The 27308-nt window shown below is 47.1% G+C and overlaps 1 protein-coding gene across 8 annotated transcripts in view; it reads left to right on the top strand.

Moving 5' to 3' along the window:
- The window catches only part of LOC141048602 (uncharacterized), a 112063-nt gene extending 86605 nt beyond the window's left edge, over window positions 1-25458 (top strand). For 5 of the 8 annotated variants that reach the window (XM_073544352.1, XM_073544349.1, XM_073544354.1 and 2 more), the window contains exons 2-10: window positions 9842-9933; window positions 10023-10211; window positions 10295-10415; window positions 10939-11027; window positions 11107-11206; window positions 11353-11462; window positions 11557-11668; window positions 14935-15126; window positions 24538-25458. In XM_073544352.1, coding sequence (XP_073400453.1) covers window positions 9856-9933; window positions 10023-10211; window positions 10295-10415; window positions 10939-11027; window positions 11107-11206; window positions 11353-11462; window positions 11557-11668; window positions 14935-15126; window positions 24538-25331 — 1785 coding nt within the window. In that variant the 5' untranslated portion in view covers window positions 9842-9855 and the 3' untranslated portion in view covers window positions 25332-25458. Of the gene's footprint in view, window positions 1-9841; window positions 9934-10022; window positions 10212-10292; window positions 10416-10837; window positions 11028-11106; window positions 11207-11352; window positions 11463-11556; window positions 11669-14934; window positions 15127-24537 lie in introns of those variants that run through there. The other 3 variants (XM_073544356.1, XM_073544355.1, XM_073544357.1) reach the window with 3 other exon arrangements.
- Window positions 25459-27308: the final 1850 nt, after the last annotated feature.

The raw sequence follows: 27308 nt of genomic DNA, 5'->3' as shown, positions 1-27308 counted from the left end.
AGGATTAGTAACACAGGGGGAGTGGGATGTAGTGTCTTGTCTGTAGGATTAGTAACACAGGGGGAGTGGGATGTAGTGTCCTCACTGTAGGATTAGTAACACTGGGGGAGTGGGAAGTAGCGTCCTGTCTGTAGGATTAGTAACACTGGGGGAGTGGGATGTAGTGTCCTCACTGTGGGATTGGTAACACAGGGGGAGTGGGATGTAGTGTCCTGTCTGTAGGATTAGTAACACGGAGGGAGAGAGATGTAGTGTCCTCACTGTGGGATTGGTAACACAGGGGGAGTGGGATGTAGTGTCCTGTCTGTAGGATTGAGAACACAGGGGGAGTGGGATGTAGTGTCCTGTCTGTAGGATTGAGAACACAGGGGGAGTGGGATGTAGTGTCCTGTCTGTAGGATTAGTAACACAGGGGGAGTGGGATGTAGTGTCCTCACTGTAGGATTAGTAACACTGGGGGAGTGGGAAGTAGCGTCCTGTGTGTAGGATTAGTAACACGGGGGGAGAGAGATGTAGTGTCCTCACTGTGGGATTGGTAACACAGGGGGAGTGGGATGTAGTGTCCTGTCTGTAGGATTGAGAACACAGGGGGAGTGGGATGTAGTGTCCTGTCTGTAGGATTGAGAACACAGGGGGAGTGGGATCTAGTGTCCTGTCTGTAGGATTGGTTACACACGTGGAGTGGGATGTAGCGTCCTGTCTATAGGATTAGTAACACAGGGGGAGTGGGATGTAGTGTCCTCACTGTGGGATTGGTAACACAGGGGGAGTGGGATGTAGTGTCCTGTCTGTAGGATTAGTAACACGGGGAGAGAGATGTAGTGTCCTGTCTGTAGGATTAGTAACACGGGGGGAGAGAGATGTAGTGTCCTCACTGTGGGATTGGTAACACAGGGGGAGTGGGATGTAGTGTCCTGTCTGTAGGATTAGTAACACTGGGGGAGTGGGAAGTAGCGTCCTGTCTGTAGGATTAGTAACACAGGGGGAGAGAGATGTAGTGTCCTGTCTGTAGGATTAGTAACACAGGGGGAGTGGGATGTAGTGTCCTCACTGTGGGATTGGTAACACAGGGGGAGTGGGATGTAGTGTCCTGTCTGTAGGATTAGTAACACGGGGAGAGAGATGTAGTGTCCTGTCTGTAGGATTGAGAATACAGGGGGAGTGGGAAGTAGCGTCCTGTCTATAGGATTAGTAACACAGGGGGAGTGGGATGTAGTGTCCTCACTGTGGGATTGGTAACACAGGGGGAGTGGGATGTAGTGTCCTGTCTGTAGGATTAGTAACACTGGGGGAGTGGGTAGTAGTGTCCTGTCTGTAGGATTAGTAACACAGGGGGAGTGGGATGTAGTGTCCTGTCTGTAGGATTAGTAACACAGGGGGAGTGGGATGTAGTGTCCTGTCTGTAGGATTAGTAACACAGGGGGAGTGGGATGTAGTGTCCTGTCTGTAGGATTAGTAACACTGGGGGAGTGGGAAGTAGCGTCCTGTCTCTAGGATTAGTAACACAGGGGGAGAGAGATGTAGTGTCCTCACTGTGGGATTGGTAACACAGGGGGAGTGGGATGTAGTGTCCTGTCTGTAGGATTAGTAACACAGGGGGAGAGAGATGTAGTGTCCTCACTGTGGGATTGGTAACACAGGGGGAGTGGGATGTAGTGTCCTGTCTGTAGGATTAGTAACACTGGGGGAGTGGGATGTAGTGTCCTGTCTGTAGGATTAGTAACACTGGGGGAGTGGGATGTAGTGTCCTGTCTGTAGGATTAGTAACACGGGGAGTGGGATGTAGTGTCCTGTCTGTAGGATTAGTAACACAGGGGGAGTGGGAAGTAGCGTCCTGTCTGTAGGATTAGTAACACAGGGGGAGAGAGATGTTGTGTCCTCACTGTGGGATTGGTAACACAGGGGGAGTGGGATGTAGTGTCCTGTCTGTAGGATTAGTAACACTGGGGGAGTGGGAAGTAGCGTCCTGTCTGTAGGATTAGTAATACAGGGGGAGAGAGATGTAGTGTCCTCACTGTGGGATTGGTAACACAGGGGGAGTGGGATGTAGTGTCCTGTCTGTAGGATTAGTAACACAGGGGGAGTGGGATGTAGTGTCCTGTCTGTAGACTTAGTAACACAGAGGGAGTGGGATGTAGTGTCCTGTCTGTAGGATTAGTATCACATGGGGAGAGAGATGTAGTGTCCTCACTGTGGGATTGGTAACACAGGGGGAGTGGGATGTAGTGTCCTGTCTATAGGATTAGTAACACTGGGGGAGTGGGAAGTAGCGTCCTGTCTGTAGGATTAGTAACTCAGGGGGAGAGAGATGTAGTGTCCTCACTGTGGGATTAGTAACACAGGGGGAGTGGGATGTAGTGTCCTGTCTGTAGGATTAGTAACACTAGGGGAGTGGGAAGTAGCGTCCTGTCTGTAGGATTAGTAACACGTGGTGAGAGAGATGTAGTGTCCTCACTGTGGGATTAGTAACACAGGGGGAGTGGGATGTAGTGTCCTGTCTGTAGGATTAGTAACACAGGGGGAGTGGGATGTAGTGTCCTCACTGTGGGATTGGTAACACAGGGGGAGTGGGATGTAGTGTCCTGTCTGTAGGATTAGTTACACAGGGGGAGAGAGATGTAGTGTCCTCACTGTGGGATTAGTAACACAGGGGGAGTGGGATGTAGTGTCCTGTCTGTAGGATTAGTAACACAGGGGGAGTGGGATGTAGTGTCCTCACTGTGGGATTGGTAACACAGGGGGAGTGGGATGTAGTGTCCTGTCTGTAGGATTAGTAACACGGGGGGAGAGAGATGTAGTGTCCTCACTGTGGGATTGGTAACACAGGGGGAGTGGGATGTAGTGTCCTGTCTGTAGGATTAAGAACACAGGGGTAGTTGGATGTAGTGTCCTGTCTGTAGGATTGAGAACACAGGGGGAGTGGGATGTAGTGTCCTGTCTGTAGGATTGGTTACACACGTGGAGTGGGATGTAGCGTCCTGTCTATAGGATTAGTAACACAGGGGGAGTGGGATGTAGTGTCCTCACTGTGGGATTGGTAACACAGGGGGAGTGGGATGTAGTGTCCTGTCTGTAGGATTAGTAACACTGGGGGAGTGGGAAGTAGCGTCCTGTCTGTAGGATTAGTAACACAGGGGGAGAGAGATGTAGTGTCCTGTCTGTAGGATTAGTAACACAGGGGGAGTGGGATGTAGTGTCCTCACTGTGGGATTGGTAACACAGGGGGAGTGGGATGTAGTGTCCTGTCTGTAGGATTAGTAACACGGGGAGAGAGATGTAGTGTCCTGTCTGTAGGATTGAGAACACAGGGGGAGTGGGATGTAGTGTCCTGTCTGTAGGATTAGTAACACGGGGAGAGAGATGTAGTGTCCTGTCTGTAGGATTAGTAACACTGGGGGAGTGGGAAGTAGCGTCCTGTCTGTAGGATTGAGAACACAGGGGGAGTGGGATGTAGTGTCCTGTCTGTAGGATTGAGAACACAGGGGGAGTGGGAAGTAGCGTCCTGTCTATAGGATTAGTAACACAGGGGGAGTGGGATGTATTGTCCTCACTGTGGGATTGGTAACACAGGGGGAGTGGGATGTAGTGTCCTGTCTGTAGGATTAGTAGCACTGGGGGAGTGGGAAGTAGTGTCCTGTCTGTAGGATTAGTAACACAGGGGGAGTGGGATGTAGTGTCCTGTCTGTAGGATTAGTAACACAGGGGGAGTGGGATGTAGTGTCCTGTCTGTAGGATTAGTAACACAGGGGGAGTGGGATGTAGTGTCCTGTCTGTAGGATTAGTAACACTGGGGGAGTGGGAAGTAGCGTCCTGTCTCTAGGATTAGTAACACAGGGGGAGAGAGATGTAGTGTCCTCACTGTGGGATTGGTAACACAGGGGGAGTGGGATGTAGTGTCCTGTCTGTAGGATTAGTAACACAGGGGGAGAGAGATGTAGTGTCCTCACTGTGGGATTGGTAACACAGGGGGAGTGGGATGTAGTGTCCTGTCTGTAGGATTAGTAACACTGGGGGAGTGGGAAGTAGCGTCCTGTCTGTAGGATTAGTAACACAGGGGGAGTGGGACATAGTGTCCTGTCTGTAGGATTAGTAACACTGGGGGAGTGGGATGTAGTGTCCTGTCTGTAGGATTAGTAACACAGGGGGAGTGGGATGTAGTGTCCTGTCTGTAGGATTAGTAACACAGGGGGAGTGGGAAGTAGCGTCCTGTCTGTAGGATTAGTAACACAGGGGGAGAGAGATGTAGTGTCCTCACTGTGGGATTGGTAACACAGGGGGAGTGGGATGTAGTGTCCTGTCTGTAGGATTAGTAACACTGGGGGAGTGGGAAGTAGCGTCCTGTCTGTAGGATTAGTAACACAGGGGGAGAGAGATGTAGTGTCCTCACTGTGGGATTGGTAACACAGGGGGAGTGGGATGTAGTGTCCTGTCTGTAGGATTAGTAACACAGGGGGAGTGGGATGTAGTGTCCTGTCTGTAGACTTAGTAACACAGAGGGAGTGGGATGTAGTGTCCTGTCTGTAGGATTAGTATCACATGGGGAGAGAGATGTAGTGTCCTCACTGTGGGATTGGTAACACAGGGGGAGTGGGATGTAGTGTCCTGTCTATAGGATTAGTAACACTGGGGGAGTGGGAAGTAGCGTCCTGTCTGTAGGATTAGTAACTCAGGGGGAGTGGGATGTAGTGTCCTCACTGTGGGATTGGTAACACAGGGGGAGTGGGATGTAGTGTCCTGTCTGTAGGATTAGTAACACGGGGAGAGAGATGTAGTGTCCTGTCTGTAGGATTAGTAACACTGGGGGAGTGGGAAGTAGCGTCCTGTCTGTAGGATTGAGAACACAGGGGGAGTGGGATGTAGTGTCCTGTCTGTAGGATTAGTAACACAGGGGGAGTGGGATGTAGTGTCCTGTCTGTAGGATTAGTAACACAGGGGGAGTGGGATGTAGTGTCCTGTCTGTAGGATTAGTAACACTGGGGGAGTGGGAAGTAGCGTCCTGTCTCTAGGATTAGTAACACAGGGGGAGAGAGATGTAGTGTCCTCACTGTGGGATTGGTAACACAGGGGGAGTGGGATGTAGTGTCCTGTCTATAGGATTAGTAACGCTGGGGGAGTGGGAAGTAGCGTCCTGTCTGTAGGATTAGTAACTCAGGGGGAGAGAGATGTAGTGTCCTCACTGTGGGATTATTAACACAGGGGGAGTGGGATGTAGTGTCCTGTCTGTAGGATTAGTAACACTGGGGGAGTGGGATGTAGTGTCCTGTCTGTAGGATTAGTAACACAGGGGGAGAGAGATGTAGTGTCCTCACTGTGGGATTGGTAACACAGGGGGAGTGGGATGTAGTGTCCTGTCTGTAGGATTAGTAACACTGGGGGAGTGGGAAGTAGCGTCCTCACTGTAGGATTAGTAACACAGGGGGAGTGGGATGTAGTGTCCTGTCTGTAGGTTTAGTAACACAGGGGGAGTGGGATGTAGTGTCCTGTCTTTAGGATTGAGAACACAGGGGGAGTGGGATGTAGTGTCCTGTCTGTAGGATTGAGAACACAGGGGGAGTGGGAAGTAGCGTCCTGTCTATAGGATTAGTAACACAGGGGGAGTGGGATGTAGTGTCCTGTCTGTAGGATTAGTAACACTGGGGGAGTGGGAAGTAGCGTCCTGTCTGTAGGATTAGTAACACAGGGGGAGTGGGATGTAGTGTCCTGTCTGTAGGATTAAAACGAAAAAAGTAGATTGGTAACGTGTTAGCCAGTAGAAAAAAACATATAAAGTGATCTCAGTGAGAGAAACAAAATAGGAATCTTGTGGGTATGATATCTTTTAATGGCTAACAAATAATAGTGAATGTTGTTACAAAGCAAGCTTCCGGGACTGCTTATGTCCCTTCATCAGGCTGATATCAGCCTGATGAAGGGACATAAGCAGTCCCGGAAGCTTGCTTTGTAACAACATTCACTATTATTTGTTAGCCATTAAAAGGTATCATACCCACAAGATTCCTATTTTGTTTCTCTCACTGAGAGCACTTTATATGTCTGTAGGATTAGTAACACAGGGGGAGTGGGATGTAGTGTCCTGTCTGTAGGATTAGTAACACTGGGGGAGTGGGAAGTAGCATCCTGTCTGTAGGATTAGTAACACAGGGGGAGAGAGATGTAGTGTCCTCACTGTAGGATTAGCAACACAGAGAGTGGGATGTAGTGTCCTGTCTGTAGGATTAGTAACACAGAGAGTGGGATGTAGTGTCCTGTCTGTAGGATTAGTAACACTGGGGGAGTGGGATGTAGTGTCCTCCCTGTAGGATTAGTAACACAGGGGGAGTGGGATGTAGTGTCCTCACTGTAGGATTAGTAACACAGGGGGAGTGGGATGTAGTGTCCTCACTGTGGGATTGGTAACACGGGGAGTGGGATGTAGTGTCCTCACTGTAGGATTAGTAACACAGGGGGAGTGGTAAGTAGTGTCCTCACTGTAGGATTAGTAACACAGGGGGAGTGGGATGTAGTGTCCTCACTGTGGGATTAGTAACACGGGGAGTGGGATGTAGTGTCTTGTCTGTAGGATTAGTAACACAGGGGGACTGGGAAGTAGTGTCCTCACTGTAGGGTTAGTAACACAGGGAGTGGGATGTAGTGTCCTCACTGTAGGGTTAGTAACACGGGGAGAGAGATGTAGTGTCCTCACTGTAGGATTAGCAACACAGAGAGTGGGATGTAGTGTCCTGTCTGTAGGATTAGTAACACAGAGAGTGGGATGTAGTGTCCTGTCTGTAGGATTAGTAACACTGGGGGAGTGGGATGTAGTGTCCTCCCTGTAGGATTAGTAACACAGGGGGAGTGGGATGTAGTGTCCTCACTGTAGGATTAGTAACACAGGGGGAGTGGGATGTAGTGTCCTCACTGTGGGATTGGTAACACGGGGAGTGGGATGTAGTGTCCTCACTGTAGGATTAGTAACACAGGGGGAGTGGTAAGTAGTGTCCTCACTGTAGGATTAGTAACACAGGGGGAGTGGGATGTAGTGTCCTCACTGTGGGATTAGTAACACGGGGAGTGGGATGTAGTGTCTTGTCTGTAGGATTAGTAACACAGGGGGACTGGGAAGTAGTGTCCTCACTGTAGGGTTAGTAACACAGGGAGTGGGATGTAGTGTCCTCACTGTAGGGTTAGTAACACGGGGAGAGAGATGTAGTGTCCTCACTGTAGGGTTAGTGACACGGGGAGTGGGATGTAGTGTCCTCACTGTAGGATTCGTAACACAGGGAGTGGGATGTACTGTCCTCACTGTAGGATTCATAACACGGGGAGTGGGATGTACTGTCCTCACTGTAGGATTCGTAACACGGGGAGTGGGATGTACTGTCCTCACTGTAGGATTAGTAACACGGGGAGTGGGATGTAGCGTCCTGTCTGTAGGATTAGTAACACAGGGGGAGTGGGATATAGCGTCCTGTCTGTAGGATTAGTAATACAGGGGGAGTGGGAAGTAGTGTCCTCACTGCAGGATTAGTAACACAGGGGGAGTGGGATGTAGTGTCATCACTGTAGGATTAGTAACACAGGGGGAGTGGGATGTAGTGTCATCACTGTAGGATTAGTAACACGGGGAGTGGGATGTAGTGTCCTCACTGTAGGATTAGTAACACAGGGGGAGTGGGATATAGCGTCCTGTCTGTAGGATTAGTTACACAGGGGGAGTGGAATGTAGTGTCCTCACTGTAGGATTGGTAACACAGGGGGAGTGGGATGTAGTGTCCTCACTGTAGGATTGGTAACACGGGGAGTGGGATGTAGTGTCTTTTCTGTGGGATTGGTAACACAGGAGATGTGGGATGTAGTGTCTTGTCTGTGGAATTGAGAACAAAGGTGGAGTGGGATGTAGTGTCCTCGCTGTAGGATTGAGAACACAAGAAGAGTGGGATGTAGTGTCCTCGCTGTAGGATTGAGAACACAAAAAAAGTGGGATGTAGTGTCCTCGCTGGAGGAGTGGGCTGTAGTGTCCTCGCTGTAGGATTGAGAACTCAGGAGGAGTGGGATGTAGTCTCTCGTCTATACCGCTGATAAAGCAAGGCTCACTGGAACGCCAGGATGATATTGCACATATGAAAAAATACTCCACTCATGGACCTGGTGATTGGCCTCACTCGGCAGCCATGCAGTAGCACACTGCCCTGATGTTAAGTGGTCAAGGAACACTTGAACTTTACCATGGGGGTTCAAAAGAGAATGTTTTTGAAATGTATCATCCTCGACTGCGTTAGGCTAGTTTCAGACTAGCGTATGGCAGAGCTGCAGAGGGATGCGGGCTTTCTCCGTGAAACTCTGCCCACTGCCACACCTCCTCCGGTCAGCACCGCCTCCGTCTGCATGTAGCGTGCGTACCTTATTTTTAACATTGGGTACGCAGGCCATGCCGATGTATGCGGATGCCTCTGCATGCGGCGTTTTGATGGTGTGGCGACCGCACCAAAATGCAACTCGTTGCGTTCGACGCGGTTCGCTGCACCGTCAAAACGAGGCATGCGGAGGCATCGCATCCGCATACATCGGCATCGCCTGCATACTCAATGTTAAAGATAAGGTATGCAGGCCGCATGCCGACGTAGACGGAGCTGAAAGGAGGAGACACGGCAGTGGGCGGGGATTCACGGAGGAAGTCCGCATCCCTCCGCGGCTCGGCCATACGCTAATGTGAAACTAGCCTTACAAAGCAAATTGGAAAATGTGCAAATTTGGATGTCACAGAACTGGTGCACATACCAGTTAATTGTTATGAGTGAGTGATCTTCCATTTAGCCTGTGTGTTTGGAACACATATTAAATTAATTTGGTTTCCTTTGGTGCTGAAGAAGTTAATGACCGTTTCTATGCAGGTCAGAAACATGCTTCTCCATGACAGCCGCTTCTGATCTGGTCATAAACACTTCCTATAAAACCTGGTCAAACTGTATCTGTTTTGCCAGTGAAAGCTCTACTTCCTTGCTCTTATGAAACACTGTGCTGAATAATAGTTGTTGCTCTTGGAGATTTGTCTTCCTGTGCTGTGTGGTAAAACTAAGTAGTTGGAGTTGTGATGTGATGTTCTGTTCTGTAGCTGGCTGTTGTACGTGTGTGTTTATCTCCTGGTCCCCCTTTCGCATTTAGTTTATTCCTCCCAGTCCCAATCCTCCCTATTGTTGGTTAGTGATGATTGACGTTTTCTGTTGTCCCTGTTTTGTCTGCGTCTGGTTTAACTTTCATTTCTGTCCCAAGCTTCATGAGGTGGAGAAAGGGACAGATTAGGGGTTTTACAGTTGCGTGGTAAGGTCAGAGACTCGGGCCTCTCTACTATCAAGAGTTCCCTTGGGACAGAGATAGTTGGGGTCTCAGCTCCAGGGACAGTTTGAGGCCCCTCTTCCTTACTGAAGACATTAATAGAGCAAGGAATTACCTTGAATTTCATGCTTTGTAATTTGCCATCCACTCTTTGATTATGCGATTACATTGTAATAGCTGGAACTTCCTTTTCCAGCATGCATGGTCCATTGAAAATGAAGGGGTTGTCTCTGAGCAATGTGATGTACTGTTCTATGGATTGTGGTGTTGTGGACGATGTGGGTCCAGGTCTATTAGATGTTATCCAGCATTCTCTAGCCAGATCGACATACAGAAGTTATGACTGGTTGTGGTAGTTCCATAAAGATCTGCTGACACTAAACTCTTGTTTTGAATGAATTGACCATTAAATCTTAACTGATACAGAACATATTTTAAGAAAAGAAAAATTGGAATGTAGGCAAAGACTTTGAACCAGAATACAGAATTAATTATAAGATATATATTTATTTTGCTGTATCTCTTACAGACTGAGGGGTCATTATGGATGGAGTGGGGAAGGATAACACGGAGATGATACTAAAGTTTACCCTGAAGATTATATATTTGCTGACTGGTGAGGTGAGGCCTCTGAAGAAATTAGTCCAATAACCGATCATTACAGGTTACGCTCTTGGATGATATTTTATTCCCTCTTTTTTGGAACTTAGAATTATGGACCGTTAAGTAATTCAAGTAAACATATGAAAGCTTTGTGGACACCGCACATCTCAAGTGGTTGGAGTGGAAGCCAGAGCCAAGTGGAGCCTCCACCTCAGGCACTGACTGAAGAGAAGAACAATGATCAGAAGAAGATCCTGGCACTCGTCAATAAGATCATTGAGCTGCTGACTGGAGAGGTGAGCGCCGCTGGGAATACTGGGACGTTATGCCAAAATACCACTAGTGTTATGTGGCTAATGACTTTATCACTGTGTGTCAGGTTCCTGTAAGGTGTCAGGACGTCACTCTCTATTTCTCCATGGAGGAGTGGGACTACATAGAAGGACACAAGGATCAGTACAAGGACTTTGATCTCCAGCCCGTCAAGTCTCCATGTACAGGTTAGAGTAATTTCACATGTCACCGGGATACCACAACATTGCATATAAACCAGGTATTGTGGTAAAGTATCTGTCATTTACTTTATTACTTGAGATTGTCAGTTTGATATTAGAAAATAGAAAGATTGAGATGCATGGTAAACATTATAGGAAAGTGGAAAGTTCTAGAGGTGTCGAGCGCTAAATACAGAAAAGTGCTTTATTCTGTTTTGTTACTTTTTCCCTACAATTATAAAAGAAAAAAGTATCAAAGGCCTGAGTCCAGAAAAATGTGATTCACATAAGACATGGCTTGTGTGTTTGACATAAGCTATCAGTGTAATGTTGTTGCTTCCGTTACCCCAAGCCATTTCTTGCTACAGAAATATCCTTGGTCTACGATTAGTCCTAACTAGCTATGTTCTTCTCTTTTCCTTAAAAAGGTTGTATGAGATTGGAAAAAAAAGTATTGCTTTCCTGCAGAAAAAGCTCCAATCCTGTCCATGGGATGTGTATTCATTCACTGTGTGTGTGATTCCTACAGCTGGATCCCAAAAAGGAAATTCATCAGATAGCTGTTTTAGTTCCAAGAAATGTTCTAAAAATCCTTGCTGTACCCCGCAGGCCAATCAGGTAAATGGGAATAAATCTTCAACTTACCTATTTATTATGGGCCATTGGCTTTAGCACGCTTCTATGTTTGATTATTCAGATTGAAGACCTGAAGATTATCAAAGTGGAAGTACTAGATGATGAAGAGGAGCTGTATGGAAGGAGTAATACGGATTGTGAGCAGCAGGAGATCTGCCTAGGTGAGAAGCGTGGAACAGTCCCATACAAGTTCCATCTCTTAATACTAGAAGCGTCATTCCCCATTGATCTTCTCACATAATAGTGTATTCTTCACTGCAATAAGACACTTTTTGGATATTTTTAACATATTGTGTTATGTATTCAGGCGATGGTGGGAATTTCTCTCCTACAGATGGATCCATTAAGAGACGCCTACCAAAAAGTTGTTCTAGTCCTCTGGATTCTGCAGCGGAATATAACAGTGACGATCCTCAGGTAACTAGGTCAGAAGTCTCAGCAAGTGTCAAAATACCAGTCTGCTTTGCTGTAGCATCTACTATAATACTTCTGTTGGTTTTGTCAAATTTAGGGGGAAGACCAGATTGATATTAAAGTGTGTATTGTGGGAAGAGACGAAGAGACCTATGTGAGGGGAGATCAATATCTTATGGAGGACGACCCTTCTACAGATGACAGTCCAAGTGAGTAAGGGTGTCTAAATACACAAATGAGTTTTCTTCATGGCTGGCCTTATTTCAAACAGTGTTCGCTTCCTTTACTATTTTTTTTTTTTTTTAACTTCATGCCATGACAAGCATACATTTTTTCACTTTCTCACTTCCCACAGTATCATATATTATTCTCCACTATAAAGCATCAGTATATACGAATACAACAAAATACATAGAAGACAATAAAAGTTCCACTCGCTCTCCTCTCCCTGTCATCAACATTGCATTTTCTAACTACCGTATTTTTCGGACTATAAGACGCACCCCAATTTTCAGAAGCAAAAAAAATAGGAAAAAAAATAATAATGTGTCAAATGGGGGTCCGTCTTACAGTCCGAATTCAGCTTACCTGGGAAGGGATCCGGCACAGGTGGAGAAGTAGTCACAGGGGTCATTCAGTGGTCCAGGCTCGTGTGGTGGCGGCGGCTCTGTGCTGGGGCAGCTGCGCTGGGGCAGGTGGGCTGTGCTGGGGCAGATGCGCTGGGGCGGGTGGGCTGTGCTGGGGCAGCTGTGCTGGGGCAGGGGCAGCTGTGCTGGGGCAGCTGGGCTGGGGCAGGGGCAGCTGTGCTGGGGCAGCTGGGGCAGCTGTGCTGGGGCAGGGGCAGCTGTGCTGGGGCAGGGACAGCTGTGATGGGGCAGGTGGGCTCTGCGGTGGTGGCAGCGGGCGGCGCTCTGCGGTGCGGTGGTGGCAGCGGGCTGTGCTCCGGTGCAGGGGCGGTGGCTCCGCCGGTGTTTCTTCGCAGCCCGGAGGCCCCCCGCACACCCCTTGCTGGGCGCCGCCATGTTGCGGTGGCCTCCGGGAGCATGGACGCCGGCAAGATGGCCGCTGGTCCGGGGACGGCGCATGCGCAGCTTCAGATCTCGTGCCGAGATCTCGGGGGACGAGATTCAAATCTCGGCAACGAGATCTTGTCCCCCGAGATCTCGGGACGATATCTGAAGCTGCGCATGCGCCGTCCCCGGACCGGCGGCCATCTTGCCGGCGTCCATGCTCCCGGAGGCCACCGCAACATGGTGGCGCCCAGCAAGGGGTGTGCTGGGGGCCTCCGGGCTGCGAAGAAACGCCGGCGGAGCCGCCGCCCCTGCACCGGAGCACAGCCCGCTGCCACCACCGCACCGCAGAGCCTCGCCCGCTGCCACCAACGCACCAGGTGCCGTGCATTGCGACCATAAGACGCACCCCCCACTTTCCCCCAAAATTTTGGGGGAAAAAAGTGCGTCTTATGGTCTGAAAAATACGGTATTCACCTTTCTCTTGCTTTTTAATGGCTATTATCCAGGATTTTTTTGCCCTTGTAATTCATAATTAGTTTCCAGGCCATAAATAACAAAGTGGATGCCCACCATTTATTTTTAGAATCCTAAGCCTGAAATACACACTCTTTGGTTTCCATCTTGCCGTTTATTTCACTATCCCACAGCCATAAAGGATGCACTATATCAGTTCCAGAGCCTCCACATTACTGCATAAGCCATCTTGTCGTCTTCCAATCCTATGGAAAAAAAGTATACAGTATAGAAAATTTAAACTGCCAACGTTCAAAGTTAGGGTTTAAGGGAACATATAATCAGAAAATAATGTTCATAATACATTTTGGTTGTATTTTTGTTTTGTTTTTTTTCTTTCCTAATTTTCGATATTATTATTATTATTATTATTATTATTTATTGTTATAGCGCCATTTATTCCATGGCGCTTTACATGTGAGGGGGGTATACATAAAAACAAGTACAATAATCTTAAACAATACAAGTCATAACTGGTACAGGAGGAGAGAGGACCCTGCCCGCGAGGGCTCACAATCTTCAAGGGATGGGTGATAATACAGTAGGCGAGGGTAGAGCTGGTCGTGCAGCGGTTTGGTCGATCGGTGGTTACTGCAGGTTATAGGCTTGTCGGAAGAGGTGGGTCTTCAGGCTCTTTTTGAAGGTTTCGATGGTAGGTGAGAGTCTGATATGTTGTGGTAGAGAGTTCCAGAGTAGGGGTGATGCGCGAGAGAAATCTTGTATGCGATTGTGGGAAGAGGAGATAAGAGGGGAGTAGAGAAGGAGATCTTGTGAGGATCGGAGGTTGCGTGCAGGAAAGTACCGGGAGACGAGGTCACAGATGTATGGAGGAGACAAGTTGTGGATGGCTTTGTATGTCATGGTTAGGGTTTTGTAATGGAGTCTCTGGGCAATTGGGATATTATGTGTATTAATGATGTAAACCTCTGAAGTTTTGCCCTTTCATCTCATTTCTTGTTTTTTCATTTTCATTTTTTGCTCCCCTCCTACCAAGAGCCATCTTTTTTTTTTTTTTCATAGTTCCCTCAATATGGCCATGTGAGGGCTTTTTTTTTTTGCTGGACGAGTTGTTCTTTTGAATGACACCATTGATTTTACCTTATAGTGTACTGGAAAATGGGGGGAAAAAAATTCCAAGTGCAGTGAAATTGCAAAAAAAAGTGCAATTCCACAATTTTTTTTTTTTATATATTTCCCATGTTCACTATATTTTAAACCTGCCCTGGCAATATGATTCCGCAGGTCAGTATGAGTATACGGATACCAAACATGTATAGTGTTTATTTTTTTATTTATGTTGTGAAAAAGAAGGAGGAGTTTTGCATTAGTCTCCATTCTGGAGATCCGTAGCGCTTCTCTTTTTCGGGATCTGGGGCTGGGTGAGGGCTTACATTTTGCGTCTTGAGCTGATTTTTTTTTTATTGGCACCATTTTGTAATAGACACAATGTTTTGATTGCCTCTTATTGCCAACAAATACATGATTCGGCTTCTTGATTTTTTTTTTTTTTTCCTGTTACACAGTTTAATTTATTTTATATCTTGATCGGACATTTCTGTATGTAGCGATACTAAGTATGTGTGTCTTTTTTGGTTTTGTTTTATTTCAATGGGACACAAGGGGGAGTGATTTGATCTTATGTTCGTTTGTTTTTTTTTTTGTTTTTTTTTTTTCATATTTTTAAAAACTTTTTTACTTTTATTTAATAGGCCTCTTGGGAGACAGGAAGCTACGATCATCCAATCGTCTGTGCTATTCATAACAGTGCTTCATAATCTTTCACAGGGGCCCAGTAAAACTCTTGCATTGGGCCCGATCGTATTCTATTTACCATATGTCACTGAGCAGAGCAACAGTTCAAGCAAAAATGTTGTTCCCATGGTATGTTTTCATCTATATTAAAAAACTGTAATCTCAATGGAATATTTTTTTTTGCCCTTACATGACAGTACCTGAGAGAGAGGGACCTGCCTTATCACTGGACAGGAAGCCAAGAGCAAAAAATAAAGAGGACACTCCCATGTCCTCTTTCAGTGGATTCCTGTCCTGCGGACAGAGGAGCCTTGAGCACACTGCAGAAGCAGCCGTGAATCATGGAGCACCCTTAGGCTGTTCTACAGCAACGTCTGGCAACAATCGCAGTGAGTATATGGGCCCATTTGGACACTGAAATGTTATCATTAGCTTTGGGAAAGCTAAATTTCATGTTTACAGTCCCGACTGCCTCAAAGTTGATGTTTGGCCCACAGCTTCATGGTTTATGTGGAGCCTGCAGCCTGATGGCTGGTGCCGGGCCTGTGCCCTCAGGATGATGATGGCCTGATGTTAGCTCTTGTGTTGGCTGTTTGTCCTGTAATCTCTCCTGTATGGCTTGGCTTGATGTGGCCTTTGGCCGGGTATGACCCTCAGTGATATGCCTTAACTTTGGGAATGTGGCTTTGTGTAATCAGCCAGCTGACTTATGGCTTGGTAGGTCTGGTTTTTCATTACAGCCTCATAATATGGCTGGGGTCAGACTTGCGAGAAACTTGGACGAGTCTCGCACGTCAATACCTGACACTCAGCCGGCACTCAGATCGGAACGTTCAGCTGCATGTATTTCTATGCAGCTGAATCCTCCGATCCGAGTGCCGGTTATTGGCGTGCGAGACTTGTCCGAGTTTCTCGCAAGTCTGACGTCGGCCTATGTTGGATTCTACCTTTTCTTTGCCTGCAGCTCCATGCCGCTGAGCTTGGTGAAGGATGAGTTCCAGATGATACCGGGATCTGTTGAAATTAAGGAACGGGCCAAAATGCAGTACTGCAGCAGGAGTCCAACAGATTTCCAGTCTATCCCCCTTACTTGGGATGTGGATATTGCACTAAATCAAATTAGCCCGGTCACTTTTCCTACATCTGGAGGCTTAAAATGAACTGGTCAGCATTTAATCTGGTAAACCATCTACAGTTGGGTCCAGAAATATTTGGTCTCTGCATGCCCCTAGTTTATTTAAAATTACCGCATTTTTCAGACTATAAGACGCACCGGACCATAAGACGCACCCCAATTTTCAGAAGGAAAATAGGGAAAAAAATAATGTGTCAAATGGGGGTCCGTCTTACAGTCCGAATTCAGCTTACCTGGGAAGGGATCCGTCACAGGGGTCATTCAGTGGTCCAGGCTGGTGCGGCTCTGTGCTGGGGCAGGTGGGCTGTGCTGGGGCAGGTGGGCTGTGAGGGCAGCTGTGCTGGGGCAGGTGGGCTGTGCTGGGCTGGGGCAGGTGGGCTCTGGGGTGAGGGTGGCGGCGGGCTGTGCCCCGGTGCAGGGGCGGCGGCTCCGCCGGCATTTCCTCGAAGCCCCCGCACATCCATTGCTGGCTGCCGCCATGTTGTGGTGGCCTCCGGGAACATGGACGCCGGGAAGATGGCCGCCGGTCCGGGGACGGCGCATGCGCAGGTTCAGATCTCGTCTCGAGATCTCGGGAGACTAGATTCAAATCTCGGCAACGAGATCTCATCCCCCGAGATCTCGGGACGAGATCTGAACCTGCGCATGCACCGTCCCCGGACCGGCGGCCATCTTCCCGGCCGTCAATCTTCCCGGCGTCCATGTTCCCGGAGGCCACCGCAACATGGCAGCAGCCAGCAACGGATGTGCGGGGGCCTCCGAGCTTCGAGGAAATGCCGGAGGAGCCCCCCACGGAGCACAGAGAGCCGCTGCCACCACCGCACCACAGAGCCCCGTGGCACCAGCCACCAGCCATGGACGGATGTAAGTATATTGCGACCATAAGACGCACCCCCCCCCACTTTCCCCAAAAAATTTTTTGGGAAAAAGTGCGTCTTATGGTCCAAAAAATACGGTAAACAACTGAGATGCAACTTAAGTCTAGACTTTAAGGTTTAATTGGAGGGGTTGAACAAAAATATATCTTGTTAAACGATTAGGAATTGCAATAATTTTTTCTATAAAGTCTCCTCACTTCAGGGGCTCAAAAGTAACTGGACAAATTTAACTTTACCATAACTAAAATGTTCATTTTTTAATACTTTGTAGAGAATCCTTTACAACCAATGGCTGTCTGAAATATTAAAGCCTTGGATGCCACCAAACACTGGGTTCCTCCTTTTTGATGCTTTGCCAGGTGTTTACTGCACTTTGACTTCAGTTGTTGCCTGTCTGTGGATCTTTCTGCCTTAAATTTTGTCTCAACCATTTGAAATGCATGCTCAATGGAGTTGAAATCTGGTGATTGACTCAGCCATTGCAGCATATTCCACTTCTTTGCGTTAAACCCCTGGTTGCTTTTGCAGTATATATTGGGTCATTGTTCATCTGTACTGTGAAGCACTGTCCAATCAACCTTAATGCAATTGGTTGAATCTGAGCAGAAAGTATAGCCCTGTACACTTCAGAATTCATCCGGCTGCTTCTTTCTTCAGTCACGTCAATAAACACTAGTGACCCAGTGCCTTTGGAAGCCATGTATGCGCATAACCATGCCTCCACCATGTTTTACAGCAGATGCAGTGTGCTTTGGATGAGCCATTCCAAGTATTTTCCATGATTTCTTCTTCCCATTATTCTGGTATAGGTTGGTCTTGGTTTCATCTGTCCAAAGAATGCTTTTCCTGAACTGGGCTCGCTTCTTTAGATGATTTTTGGCAAAGTATAATCTGGCCTTTCTATTTTTATGGCATCTGTATTTGCTCTCGTGAAGTCTACTCTTTATCGTAAACTTAGATACTGAATCACCTACTTCCTGGAGAGTGTTCTCCACTAGGGTGGATGTTGTGAAGGGATTTTTCTTCACTATGGAAAGGATTCTACTATCATCCATCACTGTTGTCTTCTGTCGTCATCCAGGCCTTTTTGAGTCCCGATATGTTTTTTTTTTTTTTTTTTTCCCCATTATGTACCAAAATGTTGATTTTGCCACTCCTAACATTTCTGCTATCTCTCTGATGAATTTCTTTTTTTTAAACCTAAAGATGGCCTGTTTCTCTTCCATTGACAGCTCATTTGACCACATGTTGTGGTTTTCAAAGCAACAGCTTCCAAATGGCACGCCTGGAAATTGCTCAAGACCTTTTAGCTGCTTAATTGATGTAGTAACGATGCAGCCCATTAAAGACCTTTTGAGATAATTGTCCAATAACTTTTAATCCTTTTTAGAAAAAGACAGCTACATATTACAGAGCTGTAATCCCTAAACCCTTACTCCAATTAGGATGTGAATACCCTCAAATTAAAGCTGAGAGCCTACACCTTAAACCCATATTGATTTATATATCTGTATCCTGAAAATGTTTGAGTAAACTGCTAAAATGCCAAAACTTGTGTGACTGTCCAAGTATTTCTGGATCTAACTATTGTAAGATAGCACCGTTATTCAAGTAGGGGATACTCGCTTAGCAGCCACAAAACCAGATCCGGCACTGGTTTTCCATAAACAACCATAGTCCATGCGGTTTATTATGCAGCATAAACTAAGGCAAGCAACATAAACTTCATAACATCAGCATAGCATCCATGACAGAGTTCAGCTCTGTAATCCCTGTGGTCACACAATTTATGCATACACAGGCTCTTCAGCCTCAGTTATCTCACCCACGTCAGGGTTTCCTCATAGTTCCTTCATCATGCTGCAGACATCCATTCCCTCCAGGAAATCAGGCACGTGCAGCCATTCAACACAGCGTTCCTTGCTGTCAGGAAGACAGCCCACATCTCTCCCAGACGGGGCCTTCCAAAACGGACCAACCAGGTCCCTGCATTCACCAATGTGACCTACCCTGGCCACCTTATATGGCGGCCACCTTATATGGCCAGTAGCCATGCCCACCGTTCACATGGCTATGACCTCATCACAGGTCCTTGAACCACTCATACACATTTTACAATAGCGTTCTTAACCACACACCTGGGTGGATTTGTAGGTAACTGATCCCTGACACATTGAAACAGCACCTCAGCAGTTTCACTGCTGATCCACACACACGTCTCCATCTCAAGGCCACCCACCTTGGGATAGTTAAGTCATTCAGTATTCTACACCTATCAGGACACTGGAAATGCTTATACTCTCGTCCTGGGACATCCACACAGCGCCCCCTAGCGGACACAGTGGTCACTACACCACATACCTCCCCCCTCTGTTCAAACTTGTGGGGTTGAACACACAACATAACCCCAGGATCTCGAGACCGGGCACTCACTACGCCTTGCCCCACAGGTCGAGAGAATCGTCTCCATCTGTCATCCGGCCTCATCTCTACGTTAGGCCTCCCCTGCCCCCAGCGGTCAGAATATCGGCCCTGATCTTTGTCCCTCCAGTCACAGTCTGTCTGCGTCATCAGACACTGTTTTGTCACCATACTTCTTTCTCTCACTGACCGGCCCTCACGGTTGGTGCGGTCATAAGTCTTAATCGAGCCTACTGTCTGGCCTGAGTCTGACCCATTCAGCGTCTCACAGGAACTAAGGTCTCTCAGCCTCGTACGGCCCATCGAACTGCCACTTGCTGACATTCTTCGGCCACCTGCCATGTCACTACTTGGCGGAACCCTTCGGGTCCTTACATCTTGGGTTGAAGGCGGCCGCCACCTGGTATTCCATACCTTTTTATTGATTCGCCGACGGTCCAGGTCCAGCCTCAACTGCTCAATCTCTTGCAGGTACCCCACTCGATACTCCAAGAGCATCCAAAAATTTCTCAGGCTTTCCATGGAGCCAACCACCATGATGGGAATCCTACCCTCTTCACTGGATACCTGGTCTTCATCATCAGGAGGGATCCTCACCCTCACCACACCAGAGATATTCACAAGGTCTTGCATTACCTTCCCAAATCTTCCAATGATTCTCCCAATCAGACTTTTGGGTACCGGAACTACATCTTTCTGCAAACCCAGCCGATCCATAGCCTCCCTTGCTAACTCTAGGCGTCGAGCAGCTTTCATATTACTCCGCCTGACCAGCTGTTTGGCGTGAAGACATTGCAGATGCATTTCTTTCAGGGCAGCTACTTGGTTTGATGTATCTTCTGGCTGATATTATCACCAACTGCCGAGTCTCAGGCGCCCAGTGCACCTTACACGCTTTGACCGCCTCTTTAAAAGCCTCATGCACACCTTCCTCAGCACAGGCTTTTTGCATGTCCTCTGGTACATCAATCACAAACTTGAAGGTCGTGGCCTTGCTCTCTTCCTGGCCAGGAGGCTCTAGCTTTACCACGGACACTTCCCTCACTACAGTTGACCCGACCGGGTGACTGTCTTCTTTAGTTCTTAGCTCCTCAACTTCACAAGATCTCATCTCTTCATGACCGTCTGCCAAGAGGGCACCGGCAGCTCCGTCCCACCACCAGTTGGACCCGGCCGCTGTACATCTTCGTCCAAGCTCTTCTCCCACAGAAGACCTTTTACTACTCCTCTGAGTTCTTCCATCTCTTCCCTAAGGGTCTTGTTCACACTTTGCCAGGTGGACAGGTGACCTCTGAGCTACAAGACTTCTTTCTCTAGCCCCTCCACCCTGTGCTCAGCCATTTGTCTAAGGACTCTTTCCCGTTTGAGATGTTCTTCCACTGTCTCTATTAACTGTATCTCATGATCTTGTTCCCTTTTGGCCAGCACGTGTTGTATCACTAGCTCTTTAATTATATTGTCAAAGGGTACCACTGGGTCAGTCCCGTCAGCAGAGTGATCCGTCCCGTTACCGTTTAACCGTGTTTTGACCCCAGTCGTCTCGTCTCCCAGCCCACCATCCGTCATGTCACGAGACGTCAGGTCCGTAAGTTGGGCAGATGTACTTCTTCTTCAGGTCAGTTCTACCTCTGACCTGTCCACGTCAGGAGCCGTCACCGTCTCAATGTCTGCTGGCCCCACAGTCGAAACGTCTCCATTGTCCGACCATACATCATCAAACAAAACAAAGTCCCGGCCCCTCTCCAAGGCATAGACTAAGTCCCGTGGTATCCCGCCCCCTTGGCACTCATCACCTTTGGTCCCCTCAAACATTACTCTGTCTACTGTATAGTTCACCGTGACCCCGTGTTTACAGTAAACCCTGGCGTTTTTCTCGGTCAGAGATAAAACGAGAGGAGTTCCTGTCAGTCACCTGAATCTTTGAGTCCAGTCTACCAGAGACTCCTTCCCGGTGCATCATCACGGTACACACCTGTGGCCCGTCGTTATCTGTAAAATATATGCCACACTCCTCAAAAGACATATATACATACACACACACACAGCGGTTCCCCAGAGATACCCACTGAGGCAACCAGTGCTGCCATTTCCTGAACCACCCCGATTTGGGTCGCCGCCCCCTCCTGGGACTCCACCCCTTTTTGGGTTACCACCCCAATTTAGGTCACCGCACCCCTCTGGGACTCCACCTCTTTTTGGGTTACCACCCCAATTTGGGACTCCACCCCCCTTTGGGCCACCGCCCCCTTTTGGGATTTCCCCACGTCCGTTATACAGGTCTTCTCAGACCACAGTTCACACCCCACAGTTTGTCTTTTACGATACCACACAAGTCCTTGTTGGCACCACCGGCTGCTGTTCACACACAGCTACTGGTGTCCTCTTCGTAACCCCGCCGAGTTACAGGAAGCTGCTTGTCCCCTTCGTAACCCCGCCGAGTTACAGGAAGCCGCTTGTCCCCTTTGTAACCCCGCCGAGTTACAGGAAGCCGCTTGTCACCTTCTTGACTCCCACTGAGCCACCGCAGGCTGAGTTGAGAAAAGAAGAAAAAACACCACACAAAACTCACGTGTCCTGTCTGTGTGCTATTCAGGACGTTCCGTCTCCGCCTGAGACCGTCCAACACACACGGCGCACTGGATGCTATTCAGGGAGCCGACCCTCCTCCCAGGGTTTCCCAACACACCGGCCTCACCAGGTCCAGGGGCTCGGCGGGTGCTATTCAGGACATCCGTCTCCGCCTGAGACTGTCCAACACTTACGCCTCACCAGTAACAAGGTCATAACACGTGCTCCAGGGATCCGACTCTTCTCCCAGAATCTCCCAACACTGACCCCCCCCAGGACCTTTGCACACTGAACCCTCCAGGTATACAGTCTCTCACTGACCCTGGTCAGTACAACACGAACACCTGTCCGTTACCTGTGTCGGCCACACAGGTCCTCGGGTCTCCACAGAGGCACCCTATAGCAATCACCAGTCTCTTTTTCTGACCCCGGTCAACACATCACACGGCTTTCACGACCGTCAGCCCTCCTGGCTTAGCGTTGCCAGCATTGCACCATGTGCCTTTGGAAACCGTTGCCCTTAGCAACCGTATTTTGCAGTCCTCTTCCGTTGTTCATAGCAACAAGGCTACAATACTGCCTATAGCATTCTCCACCAATTGTAAGGTAGCGCTGTTATTCAAGTAGGGGATACTCCCTTAGCAGCCACAAAACCAGATCCGGCACGGGTTTTCCATAAACAATCATAGTCCATGCGGTTTATTATGCAGCATAAACCAAGGCAAGCAACAAACTTCATAACATCAGCATAGCGTCCATGACAGAGTTCAGCTCTGTAATCCCTGTGGCCACACAGGTTAGGCATACACGAGCTCTTCAGCCTCAGTTATCTCACCCACGTCAGGGTTTCCTCGTAGTTCCTTCAACATGCTGCAGACGTCCATTCCCTCCAGGGAATCATCAGGCACGTGCAGCCATTCAACACAGCGTTCCTTACTGTCAGGAAGACAGCCCCCATCTCTCCCAGACGGGGCCTTCCAAAACGGACCAACCAGGTCCCTGCATTCACCTCATGTGACCTACCCTGGCCACCTTATATGGTCCGTAGCCACGCCCACGGGTCACATGGCTATGACCTCATCACAGGTCTTTGAATCACTCATACACATTTTACAATAGCGTTCTTAACCACACAGCTGGGTAGATTTGTAGGTAACTGATTCCTGACACATTGAAACAGCACCTCAGCAGTATCACTGCTGATCCACACACACATGTCTCCATCTCAAGGCCACCCACCTTGGGATACTTAACGGTCATTCCTACACCTATCAGGACACTGGAAATGCTTATACTCTCGTCCTGGAACATCCACACAGCTCCCCCTAGTGGACACAGTGGTCACTACACCACACTGTATGTACTTAATCTGTCCTTCCTTCCAGTTGGAGTAGTTTTGTAAAGACATGGCTATGCTAAAGAGACTGAAACCATTGTACGTCCAGTTAATCCTCCTATTTTGAAGTCAGAAGGTGGACTGGTAAGCATTTAGGTCGATAAACATAGATGCCCCAGGGTGTCTGGATAATTCAAATTTTCCTTATCAAGCCATGTGTCGCCAGTGAGTTTGTGGACCCTTTCTTTGTCAGAGCTCCTTATCATATCTAGAACTTTCACTATCTGTTCCTTAAGCATTATACGTTAATCATGATTTTCTTGGGATCTTCAGGTGTAAAGGCCCCGTCTCACTAAGCAATCTCGGTAGCGAGATCGCTGCTGAGTCACAACTTTTGTGACGTAACAGCGATCTCACCAGCGAGATCGCTGTGTGTGACAGCGATCAGCGAGCGGCCCCCCTGCCGGTATCGCTGATCGCTGCAAGAAACCTCTGGACATTTCTTTGGTCGCTGGTCTCCCGCTGGCCAGCACGCATCGCTGTGTGTGACAGCGGGAGACCAGCGATCAGGTGTAAAAAAATAATAAAAAAAAATAAAAAATATAGTTATTCTCACCTTCCGATGTCCCGTTCAGCCATCCCGCCTCTCTCCACGCTCCAGTCCCAGTGATCCTTTGCATGAATGACCGCGAGACTTTGTTATCCCGCGAGACCGTGACATCTCGCGGTCATTCGTGCAAAGGATCACTGGGACCGGAGCGTGGAGAGAGGCAGGATGGCTGAACGGGACATCGGAAGGTGAGAATTAACTATATTTTTTATTTTGATACTATTTTCTACAGCGATAGCCAGCGATGCCGGGCGCTCGGCATCGCTGTGCTGATCGCTGGTGAAGCTGTCTGTCTGACAGCTCACCAGCGATCACATAGCGACTTACCAGCGATCCTGACACCTTGATATCGGTGTCGGGATCGCTGGTGAGTCGCTTATTGTGACGGGGCCTTAAGGTCTTACAAGGGGTATTCCCTATCAGAGGATTTCTTTGTTTCTCAAGTGCTATAATGGATGAGGAGAAAAATAACTACTGTAATTTTGATTTTCCAGAAACCCATGATGACAGCCTATTTATTCTCTCCCTCTGGCTTGTGGTTGTTGAGGTTTTGGTCTTTCTCTTCTCACAGTGAAGAATAAGCTTTAGGGAATTTATAAATCATTACAAGAATAAAGATGATGATAAATTTGGGTGACTCCTACTTGACTTCTTGCAAAACCACTGAAGGAGGAAGTGGGAGTGGACTCTTGGTTTCCTGTATAGTGATAGGGCGGATTCCCCTTTCTCTCAACAGTCATCATGGGTTTTGGGAAAATCAAGTTACTGGTAAGTAATTAACATTTTTCTGAATCTTTGTAAGAGGATACTTGTAATGCAATTATTTTTACTGTTATTTTATATCATTCCTAGCAGGCAGAAACCAGAGCAGAAAGAAGTCGAAGAGACGTCTTGGTGCATACTCGCACTGTAGAGCAGAAGAGGTGAATAGCAGAGGAAATTTCTTTGACGCAAATCCTATTACGCCCAATATACACTCAATCCCTCATGGCTTGGGCCTCTCATATGACTCCACCATACATGGAAGCTTTTCCTTTGATCCATCACATATTCTTATCAATTCAGGCCACCTAGGTAATGCAATATATTCAGGTTCCTATCCTCATAATGACTTTACATTAGCATCTAACCCTGTTGTGAAATCATTTCCATGTCCAGAGTGTGGAAAACGTTTCCGATATAAATGGCATCTCAACAAACATCTAAGAATTCACAGAGGCGACAAACCATATTTGTGTTATGAATGTGGACTGTGTTTTAAGGAGAAATTTAATCTGGCAAACCATTTAAAGATTCACACAGGCGAAAAGCCATTCTTATGCTCTCAGTGTGGGAAAAGGTTTTCCACAAAGTCCAATCTTTTTGAACATCTTCGAGTTCACACAGGAGAGAAGCCATTCCCATGTTCTGAATGTGGGAAATGTTTCAAGAATAAATCTCATCTTGTAGAGCATCAGAGAATACACACTGGGGAGAAACCATTTCCATGTTCTGAGTGCGGGAAAGGCTTTACAAGCAAGTCTAGGCTTCTCAAGCATGTGCGTGTTCATACAGGGGAAAAGCCATTTTGTTGTCCTAAATGCAATAAAAATTTTACCCAGAAGGCCCATCTCATTAGACATCAGAAAAGTCACAGTCATTTATGAAGACTTAGACTTTTTGTTCACATGTATTGGATTGTTTTTGGACTGATGAGTAGAATTCTACGTTTTAGTGGTTGTACTAGTCATTGTCAATATAATTGTCTCCTACTAATAAACATTTAAAAACAAACTGTTGTGGAAGGAGTATTTTATGAAGATCATCGCTTCATGTGACTACCTTAGTGCTAAAGCTGGTTGACGTCTACCAGTACATAGCTCACTAAAATGATTAGTCATTTGTAGCAATTATATTCAAAACAAAAAGGAAGCACACCTGTAGCGCCATAACTTGCAAACATGAAATATGAAAAATGAATTGCATTACTGCATTAGAAGTATGAAAAATTGAGAGTTTAGCCCATAAAATGGCCAATTTATGTTTACCTGGAAGCCACGGTAAGGCATTTCTACTTTTCCAGGACCCTAACATAATGCCAATCCTCACTTATACTAAAGTCTTCATCTGAATGGGAACCTATGTAAATCCTCTCCTTAGACTGAAATATATATCTCTGTGGAGGGGTGGTGGCCCTGCTTTGATTAAAAACGCCTGCGGCTAACAGGTGGAGTGCTCAGTCAGAAGGTTAATGAATACAAATTTCAATGAACTTTGAAATAGTTAATAATTTGAACTTTGTAGCTATTATATAACAGATATAGGTCTCACTCATTGTGTATGTCTGAAATATGTGTATGAACTTTTTGGGCATAATGACTATTGTTACATTTGGAGGGAAAAGGGAGAAGCTTGGAAGCCTAAGAACACCATCCCAACTGTGAAACATGGGGGTGGCAGCATCATATTGTGGGGTTGTGGACACAGATGTATCCAAGACATGGGCTACAAGTGTCGCATACCTTGTGTCAAGCCACTCATGACCAATAGACAACGCCAGAAGCATCTTATCTGGGCCAAGGAGAAAAACAACTACACTGTTGCTCAGTGGTTTAAGGTGTTTTCAGATTAAAGTAAATTTTGCATTTCATTTGGAAATCAAGGTCTGGAGGAAGAGTGGAGAGGCACATAATCCAAGCTGCTTGAGGTCTAATGTGAAGTTTCCACAATCGGTGATGGTTTGGGGAGCCATGTCATCTGCCGGTGTTGTTCCACTGTGTTTTATCAAGACCAAAGTCAGCACAGCCATCCACCAGGAAATTTTAGAGCACTTTATCTTCCCTTTGACAACAAGCTTTTTGGAGATGGAAATTTAATTCTCCAGCAGGACTTGGCATCTGTCCACAAGTACCAATATCTGGTTTAAAAACAACAGTATGACTGTGCTTGATTGGCCAGCAAACTCGCCTGACCTTAACCACATAGAGAATCTATGGGGTATTGTCAAGAGGAAGATGAGATACATCAGACCCAACAATGCAGATGAGCTGAAGGCTGCTATCAAAGCAACCTTGGCTTCCATAACCCCTCAGCAGTGCCACAGGCTGATCGCCTCCATGCCTGCCATGCAGTAATTGATGCAAAAGGAACCCCGACCAACTACTGAGTGCATTTACTGAACATACATTTCAGTAGGCCAATATTTCCGATTTTAAAATCATTTTTTCAAGCTGGTGTTATAAAGTATTCTAATTTATTGAGATAATGACTTTTGGGATTTCATTGGCTGTAAGCCATAATCATCAACATTAGCAGAAATAAACACTTGAAAATACATCACTCTATATGAGTTTCACTTTTTATATTGAAAAGCTGAACTAAATTAACTTTTTGATTAATCTAATTTTGTGAGAAGCACCTGTATATTATCCTTAAGCCACTGTGTTACCATTTTGGCAGTATGCTTTGGGTCATTTCCACCCAAGCTTTAAATTCCTGGCTGCTGTATTGAGATATTGCATCAGTATTGCCACATAATCTTCTTTTCTGATGATGCAATCTATTTTTTTTTTAACCAGCTTTTTATTGATTTTCTTACATGAAATATACAAATTATAGAATAAAAAGGATAAGTATTAGCATAC

Source organism: Dendrobates tinctorius, unplaced genomic scaffold (assembly GCF_039654945.1).
Source record: "Dendrobates tinctorius isolate UK_male_01 unplaced genomic scaffold, ASM3965494v1 ptg000137l, whole genome shotgun sequence".
Lineage (NCBI taxonomy): Eukaryota > Metazoa > Chordata > Amphibia > Anura > Dendrobatidae > Dendrobates > Dendrobates tinctorius.
This window is presented reverse-complemented; position numbering and strand designations above follow the sequence as displayed.